Below are 13,519 nucleotides of genomic sequence, written 5' to 3'. Positions count from 1 at the left end.
AAATCCCGCCAGTTGACTCAATGATACACCGTATGATACACCCTTTGCGTTCTAACCGTTCGGCCATCCAACCCCCATCAAATCTGCAGACGAGACAAACTAAATAGACATTGCAAGAAATACTTGTTTGATAAATTGTGACTGACAAAGTCTGTGACAGGTGCCTTATGTTCAGGCTTGCATGAAATGAAATCAAATGAAATAGGGTTTAACATCCTACTGTTCTGCTCCAAACTGGGCTAATGATGACCGGGCATATGCCATACAGTGTGCTATGAGGGAAATTTTGCCCGGACAGTGGCACTACAAATTTCAACTGTCAAGGGATCTTTTACGTGCACGCCAATGTGTACACAGGACCTCGGTTTTTTATCCCATCCAAACGACTAGACAGCTGTCCTTGTCAGGACCTCCGTCCTGCATCACTGACAAGGGGGGACCACGCTGAAAAATGTGGATGAACTTTCTCGGCCAATGCATGGATCGAATACCTGACCTCCAGGTTTACCCACTTAGCCACTGTGACCCCACCCCACCCCCCAGGCTTGCATGGTGTGTGATAATTTTTGATTGCCAGTCTGTGACAGGTGTCTCATGTTGCGCTAAATGACAGGTACAACTGGGAATGAACTTGACAGGTGCCTTATTTTCATTCTTGGTGATCGCACGGCTATTCACACCTTCACAGAGGCAACATCATGAAGAGAGAGATAGAGAAATGAGGTTTGACGTCCACATGACACAAACTAGGTCATTTTGGGACTAACACATGGTTCAATATTATTTCAACAATTCGCTTGCACCTAGGGGTCTTTAGCAGTGGGAGGAAACTGGAGGACCCAGAAAAACCCACGAGGTTTGACAGGTGACACTATTCCTTGTCACCTACAACTGGAGAATTGATACCACACTACTGCAGCAGACTCGAAATAAAATCATGAAGAAAAATGATGGATGTTACTTAGGACAGGAATGTAAACCAGCGATAACACCATGTTTGTAACATTAACAATTGGGTAGTAGAATGTTTTACAAATCTGATTTTTAAGTTATGTCGCTGACAGTACTGCAGGCCACATATATAGTTAGGAGGAAATGAAATTAAACGCCACGGCCACGGGGTTTAAATTGTATAATTCGGCCCAACCGGAGTCGACACCTTTTTGGAAGTGGAAACAAAAATGAGTTAAATTACCCTATTACGTAGCTTATTATTGCCAGCTGCAGAAATCTGTTAATAATTCCAACCTTTTTACTTCGAATGTGAACAATTCGCGGAGTGTCGTATTCAAAAAATACACTCAGGGCAGAACGCACGATGGAGGGCGGCGCCATGTTTGTTGTCTACAAAGATCACGTGACATAGCACATGACAATACATGTACTCATGTCGGCCTACACTTGGCCCCGATCAGCTATGAAGACCTTGCCCTCGTCCCCGATAGCAAATTTCGCCAGGTGTGCAGTTTGCTTTTTTTCCGATTTTACTTATCTACGGTGGCCTATTGGTGCCACTCGTTAATTCATTAATTTTCCAAGTAATTTACCTCAGATGAGAGCTATTTTTTTCCGCGGTGGAAACTTTTTAAATGATAATTCCTCAAAATATTTTTGAAGTTACTATAAAGGAATGAAATAATTAAGTACGGAAGATTAGCTACAATATTGTACCCGCGTCCTGTCTTATTCGAAGCTACAATTGATACACTATTCGAGGCTTTGCGCAAGTAAAATTATAAGTTCAGTTGCAAATTTTCAACACATATCACCACAGTTTGCATGGAAATATGTAATATGTTACAAAAGAGTGGAACACTGAAATCTTAATCTTATCTTACCAACAGTCATCCCAAACTTTCGCTGCCTGTCTACAGCTAGCTCCGCCTGAGGACAGACCCTACTAATTAACCGACATTTTAATTCCTACATAATAATAATAATATCAGTATATTATAGCGCATAAACACTGCTTCCACAGTTTCTAATGCGCTTCGAGTTCACTAGATTTGTTCTCGATGTCAATATCACAAAGGACTTTCAAAAAGGAAAGTTTTCAGTTTGTTCTTAAAAACAGAAAGATGACTCTAGACGTATGTGTAATGGGAGCTGATTCCAAAGAAATGGCGCTGAGTATGAAAATGCACGTTTTCCAGTCCCAATAGTGTTACACAAGGGATCTTTAATAAGTGTTTATCAGATGAACGTAAATTTCGGCTTGTAGTATAGGGTACTATCATATCTTGGATGTAGGTAGGTGATTGTGAATTTAGAGCTTTAAAGGTTAATAAAATCTTGAAATGAATTCGCTGTTTAACGGGTAGCCAATGTATACATAGTGATGATAATGTGGCATTGATGCTGTCAAATCGTCCTTTCCCAGTTCTGAACATAATTGTAGCTTCTTTATGAGGTTTTCTGGAAGTTGGTAGAGGAGAGCATGTGGTAGTCGAGCTTAGATGTTATGAAAACATGTACGAGTCTTTCTAGATTATCTCTGTTTAATACTTGTTGATCTTGCTGATGTTATGGAGATGGAAGAAGGATGAGGAGCAGACTGCCTGAACATGTTCTTTAAAGGCTCAATACCACTCTTGTTGTAACTGAATAATATGTCCCAATCTTTATTCTGGTCAACAAATTGTACTATTTTAGAATATTTCAATTAATTGATGATACAAATTTTATCTTAACACACCTTATTTAAAAATTTTGAAAAATTCAACATAATGGTTTGAAACGGTCTAACGTAAACTTTTTCAAATGAAACTTCGATTTAAAAATATTTTCGAACCCTCTGGACAAGTAAAATAGGATGTAATGGATAATCTACACAACAGGTAGGACACTTAAACATCTAGTACTTAGATAGAGATATCATTTATTTTCTGGAGCTTTCAAGCCAGCAAGAGTGTTATTGTCCCTTTAAAACTAAGATTGGTATCAATAACCGCTCCAATATTTTTGGCCTTAATTTGCTGACTGAATGATCTCCTTATTGTCAAAGTTATGGGTAAAGTTTTCAGATCGAATTTTTTTTTGTTGCTGTTTGGTACCAATGACACTGTATGGCCCAGTCAGAGCAGAACAGTAGTACGTTAATAACGCCCATTTCATTTCATTTGACGTCACTGCACTTGTGTACATATTTCTTAACACTGGGCCCTTATTGATACATTATGGGAGATTTTTTATAGAGAGTTGGCCATTCTTGCTATAACAGTTCAAAAGTAGATGATGAAAGAAGAATATATTGAAAAATTCAGTCAAATTACTTTATTCTGAACATAGTTATGATCGTTGTAATATTTGCCTAGAAATGGTAGCGAATTGTGTCTTCACCTTCGCTGATCGTTTGATTGACAGGCGTTAACTCCACCTACATATCTCGATTATCAAGTAAAGTTTTCAATGGCATACCGAAACGCTTTACAGCGGCCTCGCTAAGTACACTCTATCATTTAGCCTCGATCTAACTGACGTATTTTCATCAGGTAACCCCTTATTTGATTTAATCAATTAGTGAATTCCTATTTAAATCCGAGCTGTAGCCGAGCCATCCGTGGGTCTACAGAGTTGATTTTGGTCTTGTTGTTTAAATAAAGATCTAATTTCTATAACATCTGAAGCCTAAATTAAGACTTGCAATAATCAGATTTAGCTCTTGCATACAACCGAAATTTTAAGAAATACTGCAACTTCATTGGATATATGCAAATTGATTTTACTGGTCAGCCAATCGAATTGCAGTATTTCTTAAAATTTCGATTGTATCTTAGTTTAAGTTTTCGTGAATAAGGGCCCAGATATCAATTTTAAGTTGTATTCTCGATCAATGAAGCTATTCATGTATATCATAAAATGTACAACTCAATGCTCTATACAGCTTTGCTACAACCCATCCTATATTATGAGATTTTACATAGTCGTAATGTTCAAACTCATCGGACCATGGACACGGAACATGTATTTAAATCTACTAAAATTATTACCAACTAAAGTGTAGAATCTGACCTATTTACACATGCTGTAAGATTGTGCTCACGATATGTATTATGTTCATGAACATAGAACATTAGGACTCGGTTTTCCCTTCGGTTAGAGAGCCGTGGTGGTTCAGTGAGTAAGACGCTTGCTCGCTTACTAGAAGGTCTCGAGTGCTTCGTGTGGTTGAGTTTTTTTTCGTATCTTGGTATTTGTTTGTGATTGTATTGAAAAACGATGTTTTGTTGAGACATGCATGTAAGCTTATACAGCCAACGATGAAACATTAATCTGAGAATTTTGGTAGGCAAGATACAGTAGCACAAAAACATCACCAAATTGTTTTAGTTTTGTTTTAGGAAGAGCAAGCATGTTTGTATATGGGTATTACATGTCCGGTACATTTCGACAAGTGTTTCATTGTCTTTAAACATCTCTCTCTCTCTCTCTCCCTTTCTCTCTCTCTCTCTCTTTCTCTCTCCCTCTTCCCCCTCTCTCTCTCTCTCCCACTCCCCCCCTCTCTCTCTCTCTCTCATCATTGTGTACATTTGATAAAAATTATTTTTGTTTACAGATGCCTCATCCAGCCTTTAAACTTGTCCCGTGATGCTGATATCCATGACTAATTTAAGATGGAGAAAAAGGATAATTCCATGTCTTTCACTTTGTATTGGAATTTGGATTACAATAAATTTGCGCTATTTAGTTTGGGATTACTTTGAATGTGGCTTCAACCCTTAATTATCTGAAAGGTGTTTTTCGGAGTCCAGAACCCACAACTTCAAGTATCTGATTAACAAACCGAACTTATGTCATAATTCCCAGGGGAATGTCATTCTGTTGATTGCGGTTACGTCGGTGCCATCAGAATTCGATAAGAGAAGGTTAATACGGGAGACCTGGGGATCCATTGTTATCAGTGATTCAGAAGTGCGGCTGTTTTTTATTTTGGGTTATAGGTCAAATGTTAGTCAGAACAAAACTCAAGAAGAAAGTGACAGATATGGTGACATTGTTCAAGAGGATTTTCGTGACAGTTATCAAAATCTGAGTATCAAATCCGAAGCAATCCTTCGTTTTGCGCTCAGTTCTTGTCCGGAGGCACAGTACATTTTGAAAACGGACACTGACATGTTTATAAATGTACCAGTTGTGATGGAAACTTTACGAAAAAATACACAAACTAATATGATAATGGGTTTGGTCCACAGTGGTACCACTCCATATCGTAACAGGCGGTCAAAGTGGTTTATTGAAAAGGGTTACTTCCCTTTAACATACTACCAGGACAATGCTATTGGCACAGCGTATGTTTTAACAAACGATATAACACAGAATTTATTTAATGCGGCCTTACATACCAAGTATTTTAGGTTAAACTGTTTCAATGGCATTTAGTAATTGAACTATAGTATACAGGTCACAATTCTATGGAATACAATTAGGCCTACTGCTTTTTACTGAGCGACGTTTCAACTAGGCTTCTCTCGTCATTATCAAGCTATGATAAAAAATGAAAATATGACAGGACAATATATACATGTACACAACAATGCTTAGTTAATGCTGACAAACCAGGGATCTAACTTAATTACGTGTACCTAATGGTTTAGGTTAGAGGATGTCTTCATTACCGGTATTTTAAGGAAACGTATTAAGGCCAATTTAATTCATCATAGGGCCTTTCATTCTACAAATCTTCCCGTGGATATTTGTTCTTTTAAAGATAATATTTCAGCCCATGGTTTTTCAATGGAAGAAATAAGGCAAATATGGTCCCAAAAGGGGCCTGAACAAATCGTGTGAATCACTGAATCCTTATCTGGGTGGTTTGGGTAACCGAATGGCCTAAAGCGATTTCTCCTACTGCTAAAGCTAATTATTGAAATGAAAGTTATCATATTATGTATCATAAGGTCTGTATTGAGTCAAGTGGCGTGGTTTCGATTCACCGCTTGTGTGTGACAAGGAGTAGGATCGCTTGTATAACCTGGTGGGTTTTCTCCGGGTCCTCCGTATTCCTCCCACTGCTAAAGACCCCTTTACGCAAGCTAATTATTGAAATAAAATTGAACCATATGTTAGACCCGAAATGACCAAGTTTGTGACAAGTGGATGTGACCCCCATCTCTGTCTCTCTCATTGACATGAAATGGGGTTCAATGTCCTACTGTTCAACTCCGAACTGGGCCAATGAAGATTGGCATACGCCATACAGTATTCTATGAGGGAAATTTTGCCCGGGCAGCGGCACTATCGCCTACTCTTATATCGAATTCCAACATGGTTTGAATCGGTTTCCGTTGAGGGTCCTTACTTAGGACATCCTAATAAGTTAATAGAAATCAAAAAACCTTTTGTTGCAATTTGTTCTACGTCAAACTAACGTTTGACCAGCCTACAGTGAATTATTTGATAGATAAGGGACACAAGGAAAGAGTGTGAGAAAAACTCTATCTCGTCGGGGTTTGTTTGTTTGTTTATTTTGTAATTGCCTAATCTGTCATAGATACAACGGAAGTGAGATGGGGTTGAAAAAGGAACGACTGTTCATCGATCAGTTAACCAACTAATCGTGACCCCTCGCAACGATAGACGTACGAGCCAGGGGGACGAGGCGGGTGCGGGTGCCCCATAACTTTCGGGTAATCTTATTTTTTGGGCAGACGGGTAAAGTGAAAACAAAAATTAACATTTCATCTAGTTGGCAAAATAAATTGCCCGAAATCTAATAATACACTAATTTTATTTTTCTTTTAATTGAATACCACGAATTTGTACTGAATTTACTATGGATTAAGTATTGTTTAATGGTCGAGAGCGAGACATTAAGTAATATATTGTAACAACATGAGGGCCGTAGGCCCGAATGTTTTTACAATATATTACGCAATGTCGTAAGCTCGAGACCATTAAACATCTTAAAATACTGACACTCCGCACGAGCTTTTACGTCACACTAGTCCAATATCTCACTGGTATGAATAAAGTACTATTGGCAAGTTGCCCGTACGATTATTTGAAATAATGGTACGCCAACATCAAAGGGTGACGTCACATCTGTATTTTAAAGCATTTTATCTGGAATCACTCTACTTTGTGCAACATTTTTCGAGCATCGATTATTATTTATGAATGCAGCTGCAACAGTCTGATAGGATGGTTGGAATTCAGGTCGGCATAGAGTGGGATTTCGGTTGAAAACAGATTGAAGTTGCTTAAATCACGGGCTAGAATAGCAGAAAAACGCATTTCGTGCCTTTCAATTTTGAACTTTGTCGCGGGGAGCGCGAGGCCCCCATACCCCGCGACGATTGATTGGTTGTTTGGGAATTGGGAATAAGGTAAGTCACCTAAGGTAGGCTATACTGGACCACATTGAAGTATCTGTATTCATGGGCTGGTCTAGCAAGAAACCTTGTTTGCTGCCGAAAATTCATCAAGCTCGTATGCCTGTGCAGCACGGGGTCATTCTATGTATAGATTTATCTGATATTTCTAGATTTATCTTGAGAAAAGGACACTCAGTGAAACGTGAAACACTCTTTATAAAAGGCTTATGGTTATTAAAAAATTTAAAAGTCACGTCATGTATAAAATATAAAAATAACACCGAACGATAATATATATATATATATTGTATATATATATGTATGTGTGTGTGACCGCAATCTATTTTAACTTTATTACATTTACCTGTCGCTTTCGGCACATTTATTTTAATTTTATTACATTTTTACCTGTCGCTTTCGACTAGGTGGATCCCTCTACCCTATTACGGTTATATTTTAGATTCGATATTTGTGGCTTTGCATTTATTATTTTAGAAAGCTATCTTGTTGGTGAAAAACAGTGTAATTAAATTAATTGTTAATCGTCGCCTGAATCTGTTTTATCATCTGGGGTTCCTCGAGGTTCTGTTCTAGGTAAGATTGTATTTACACCTCTATACGTCACCATTAGGTGATATTAGAAAATACGGTCTAAGCTTAAATCTGTATGCAAATGATACTCAATTATATATTTAATAGTCCATCTTCTTTAAATTTAGAGGGGTTGGATGGCCGAATGATTAGTACGTGCTCGGTGTATCATAAGGTCAGTCATTGAGTCAGCTGGCGTGGTTCCGATTCCCCGGTTGTACGTGACAAGGAGTAGGGTCGCCTGTCCAACTTCTTGGGTTTTCTCCAGGTCCTCCGGTTTCCTCCTACTGCTAAAGCCCCCCCACGCGCAAGCCAATTATTGAAATAAAATTGAACCATGTGTTAGTCCCGAAATGACCTAGTTCGTGTCGGAGTGGACGTTATTCCCCCACTCTCTCTCTCTCTCTCTCTCTCTCTCTCTCTCTCTCGCTCTTTATATGTATCAAAACTGTAACTTGAGAACAGTATTAGTGAAATTAGAAAGTGGGTGTCAAAGAACTTTCTAAAATTGATTGATGATCATAAACCGAATATTTGTTATTAGACTCAAGGCAACAATTAGTAATTTTCTATTTGATAACCGTGTGGTAATTTGTAAATGTAATAGTTTTTCGGCTTATTCTGCTAGTAATGTTGGCGCAATTTTCGACAGTTTCATGCTTATGGGAGCTCAGGTAAATAATATTTGTAAAATGTGCTATTTTAATATCAGAAATATTGGTAAAAAATATGTCAATTTTTAACTGTAGAGGCCACTAAGTCACTCGTTAATTTTCTGGTCACATCACTTTTAGATCATTTTAATTCACTTTTAGTTGGTTTACCTTTAAACCTTATAGACGAATTAAGAATGTGACAACATAACTCCTGTTTTATATAATTTACACTGGTTACCTGTTAAATATGGAATTGATTTTATAATTTTATTACGTACTTTTACGTGTTTAAATAATTTAACCCATGTTTACCTCTCAGATCTGGGGATCACGTGGCTAAGTGGGTAAGACGCTTGCTCGCTAGCCTGGAGGTCGGGTGTTCGATCCCTGCATTGGCCGAGAAAGTTCATCCAGATTTTCCGGCGTGGTTCCCCCTTGTCAGTGATGCAGGACGGAGGGCCTGACAAGGACAGCTGTCTAGTCCTTCGGATGAGACGAAAAACCGAGGTCCCGTGTATATATTGGAATGCACGTAAAAGATCCCCTGGCAGTTGGAATTCGATATAAGAGTAAGCGATGGTGCCGCTGCCCGGGCAAAATTTCCCTCATAGCACACTGTATGGCGTATGCCCGTCTTCATTAGCCCAGTATAGGAGCAGAACAGTAGGACGTTAAACCCCATTTCATTTCATTTCATTTCCTCTCAGATCTTTTAGAACTTTACATTCCTGGTCAAACATTACCTACATCAGAAAAAACCTACTCTTAAAGCCCAAATCTATTCAACTAGTCTCATACGGTCAGCGCTCTTTTAGTTTTATGGAATAATATACCTCTTAGTTTAAGATAATGTACATCTGTATATTCTTTTACGAGCAATTTAAAACACATTTACTTAAAGATAGGTTCCCAGAAAAGTATTTATCGGGTGGTTATTTCCAATAAAATTATGGCAATTTTGGTATACTGTATATGGAAAGTAGAGATATCCAATCTTACTAGAACAATACTGGATTCCCTGAAAAACACCCAGGGAGCGTATACAGGACAAAAATGTCAGGGTTCCCCTAATCGACAGCCCGACGATTAGGAATATCTGCACGCGTGACGTCAAAGGTTGCACGCGGAGATTGAGCGCTTGCTGTACATGTTGATAAACTTAACGAAGAGTTAGACGTCAGCACTTTCTGAGATAAAAATCACGGAAAAAGACGCGAGCAGTGGATAATCCGAGAATTTAATTTGTATTTGTTATTTGTAATAAATAGTCAGCGATTAAAGACAACATCGTCTTGTGTATGCAATGAATTCTCCTCCGACTTCGCACCCGTAATTGATGTGACACAAACATGACCTCTTTTGATTGATTTTTTTATAGGAAGGGTATTCCTTGACAATTACAATGTTTTGAGAAGGATTTGAAGCAAATTTATGATAAATTAATTAGTTTGAATATGTTTTTAGTCCAAATATATCATCAAATCACCCAGTTTGTACACGGGAATGTATCTTTAAACAAACTTTTAACCGACTCTGTATACAATCTTCAACAAGTCCATAATTTTGGTTTTATGATTGTATTTTTACTTTGTAAAGTACCCCGGAACACGTGATGTGAAAGAGTGCTCTATAAATATGCTATGATAATCTTATTTAAAGAAGGGGTCCACCATAAATGGTGCATATTACGCATATGAAATGCACATGTTTCGTTATCAAATCAAAGAAAAGCACCTAGGTAACCTTCGCCGAGGTGTTTTGCTGCTCCAGGACAATGCCCCAGTTCATACCGCCCAAATAGCAGTGAGCACTGCACAAGGCTCTGGCTTTAAGACTCTCCCTCAGCCGGCCTTTTCTCCAGATCTAGCCCCCCCCCCTCTCCCCACAACTCAAACCTGTCCTCAGAGGCAGCAGATTTAGGACAGACGATGAGGTAATTTTTTATTGAGGGAGAATTTTTTATTGTCATGTAACAAAAAGTTGTTTATTGATGAGTTATATATGCCGACGAAACGGTGGAGCAAGGCCATTGATGAAAAAAAAAGTACATGTATAACAATTTTCATTATAGGTCCATCGTATACGCCCTATAAGGGTCTGACACGGACACCTGTCTAGTGATAATCGAGGCCCGGTGTATACATAGGCGTTTCGGGACTAACACATGGTTTAATTTTATTTCAATAATTCGCCTGCGCGTAGGGGTCTTTAGCAGTGGGAGGATCCGGAGAAAACACGCGAGGTTTGACAAGCTTACCTTATTTATATATAATAAGTGTGATCTATAATATAGATTATCAAAGTCGGGGCGAGACTTTTTAATGTTGAACATCACAATATCTGATCAGTGGGGTTGTGAAATTCCAACCAATGTTTAATCCATAGGCGTAGGAGCTGGGGTGTGTCATTTTTCGGGCGATGAAATTGCGTTTTTCGGACACAAATATCTCAGAAGGAGACCATATTTTATAGAAGTATAATTGTAAATGAAATCGCTCGCGGTTTACATTTTGAATACTATAATGGTTAAGTGGAGCTTTGTGGAAAACTCGTTTTAGTTAATGATTGATTCATTCTGATTCTGAAAATTCGGTCTATGGTCTATTCAGTGATACTGTGACATACCAACCAATATCTAATCAGTGATGCTGATGCTTTCGCATCCCAACCAATATCTAATCAGTGATGCTTTCACACCCCAACCAATATCTAATCAGTGATGCTTTCACATCCCAGCCAATATCTAATCAGTGATGCTTTCGCATCCCAGCCAATATCTAATCAGTGATGCTTTCACATCCCAGCCAATATCTAATCTTAATTCATCGTTTTATTTACAGGTCAATAGTGTGATATGTTTAAGCTGAAGCATACAAAAAAACAGACGATAATAGCGTCAATCTTTGTTTTTATTTTGATTTTGATTTGGAGACAGTATTATGTCATCCCCGGTCTCGACTTGTTCAAACACTTTTTTGATGACACTCGAACCCACAGCTATAAATACCTCATCAGTGAATCGGAGATTTGTAAACCTTTTCCAGAAAAAATATTTCTATTAATAGCAGTTCCTTCAAGAACGTCTGAGTTTGAAGAAAGAAAGGCTATAAGACAGACATGGGGGTCGTTAGCTGTGAATAATACAGAAATACGTTTGGTTTTTATGCTTGGATATCGTGCAGAGATCAACCATCATGATTTAAAGACTGAAAGTGAAAACTACCACGATATTATTCAAGAGGATTTTTACGATAGTTACCATAATCTCAGTATTAAATCTGAAGCCATTCTTCGTTTCGCCAGCACATTTTGTCCAGGTGTAAAATATATACTAAAAGTTGATGTGGATGTCTTTATAAACCTACCCGCCTTGATCGAGGATTTACGTAAACATGACGGGAGAAATATGATTATGGGACACGACCTTCTGTTCACGAAGCCCAATCGAAACCCAAAGTCAAAGTGGTACGTGGACGATATTACTTATCCATTAGAGCGTTATCCAAATTATGTATCTGGACCGGCCTATGTTTTATCCGGAGATATAACAAGCAAATTACTCAGTGTCGCTCTAAAGACAAAATACAATTATCTAGAAGATGTTTTTATTAATGGTATAGTAAGGGAACGTGCTGCAGTTAAATTTGTTCACCATCGAGGATTCCATTCAGGGGTCGCTGCCTGGGATCCATTTGTTGATATTTGTTGGTTTGAAAATCACATTTCTGGACATCCCTATACAAAAGAACAAATAATACACATGTGGTCAGAAAAAATTCAAAACAAAATCTGCACATGGTTAATAAAAGTGTTTTATAAGTTGCATGATCTTTTAAGGTGATGGTGATGGCGATTCATTGGATCATGTGCTTTGCATAACCCCCATTTTGTCGTCATTTGCATTCGGAAAATATCTAATATTTTACAGATCAATCGATCAATACTGAAATTAATTAACGTTTAGTCGAGATAAGAAAACACTAGATGATCCCCAGGCTGGAATTCAAGGATTAAAAAGTAAAGATTACAGGTGGCGCTGGTTTGTTTTGACTATATCGCGATATATCGTCTACATGAGATACCGAATACTGATAAAAAACTGAGCCATTTTCGGACTCTTATGTTCCTTTAGGACAACCAACTTTCACAGTATTGTGGTTTTTAAAGATGTGTTTTATAAGATTAAGATAAAGAACTGGCAGTTCTTGTTAAAATAGTTAAAAACGAGATAATGAAAACTGCAATCATATTGCTTCTTTCTTTGGGGTTGGGTGGCTGAATGGTTAGCACGCGCGTGCTGTATCATAAAGTCTGCCATTGAGTCAACTGGCGTGGTTTCGAATCCCCGGTTGTACATGACAAGGAGTAGGGTCGCCTGTCCAACCTCGTGGGTTTTCTTCGGGTCCTCCGGTTTCCTCCCACTGCTAAAGACCCTTACGCGCAAGCGAATTATGGAAATAAAATTGAACCATATGTTAGTCCCGAAATGACCTAGTTTGTGTCGTTAAACCCCATTTTTCCCCCTCTCTCTTTCTGGGCGACGTTAGGACTGTTTGCAGAACAGCGGAGTTGTTACCATAGTAAACAAAGTTTTATTATCCTTTTTAAAAAAAAAAAAAAATTATTAAGCGCCAATTGTGTTTAAATCCGTTGAAAATCTCGAGTATCCGATGGCATCGAGAGTTGATTGTAGCTTTGGCAAGTTAATAAATGTCGATTTAATAGTTTATATACCATTTAAGGCCTAAAGCAAGACTTGCAATAGGCAAATTTAGCTCTAACATATTGCATGATATCTTTGTAAATACTGAAAAGAGCTGAGCCATTTTCGGATTTTATGTTCCTTTAGGGCAACCATCGTTTACAGTATTGGATCTTTATATAAATTCTATAGTCCGGTGGCTGAAGGGGGGGGGGGGGGAATCGCCACCCGAGCTGTGAATTTATGAGATCAAGTTT

General features: G+C 38.2%; 2 protein-coding genes across 4 annotated transcripts in view; one reads left to right on the top strand and one right to left on the bottom strand.

The window, feature by feature from the left end:
* Nucleotides 1-1,336, bottom strand: part of LOC126823336 (P2X purinoceptor 4) — a 37,443-nt gene extending 36,107 nt beyond the window's left edge. For all 3 annotated transcript variants that reach the window (XM_050552113.2, XM_056101824.1, XM_050552114.2), the window contains exon 1: nt 1,196-1,336. In XM_050552113.2, the coding sequence (XP_050408070.1) occupies nt 1,196-1,335 (140 nt within the window). In that variant the 5' untranslated portion in view covers nt 1,336. The remainder of the gene's footprint in view (nt 1-1,195) is intronic.
* Nucleotides 1,337-11,414: 10,078 nt separating this feature from the next.
* On the top strand, nt 11,415-13,123 carry LOC126824480 (beta-1,3-galactosyltransferase 2-like). Its single transcript, XM_050553713.2, has one exon. It carries the CDS (start codon nt 11,415-11,417, stop codon nt 12,399-12,401), a length of 987 nt encoding a protein of 328 aa, XP_050409670.1. The 3' UTR covers nt 12,402-13,123.
* Nucleotides 13,124-13,519: the final 396 nt, after the last annotated feature.

This window comes from Patella vulgata, chromosome 6 (assembly GCF_932274485.2).
Source record: "Patella vulgata chromosome 6, xgPatVulg1.2, whole genome shotgun sequence".
Taxonomy (NCBI): Eukaryota; Metazoa; Mollusca; class Gastropoda; family Patellidae; genus Patella; species Patella vulgata.
This window is presented reverse-complemented; position numbering and strand designations above follow the sequence as displayed.

What these genes read in the sequence shown, in the direction of transcription:
- LOC126824480 (XM_050553713.2), top strand. Translation starts at nt 11,415, where the DNA reads ATGTTTAAGCTGAAGCATACAAAAAAACAGACGATAATAGCGTCAATC.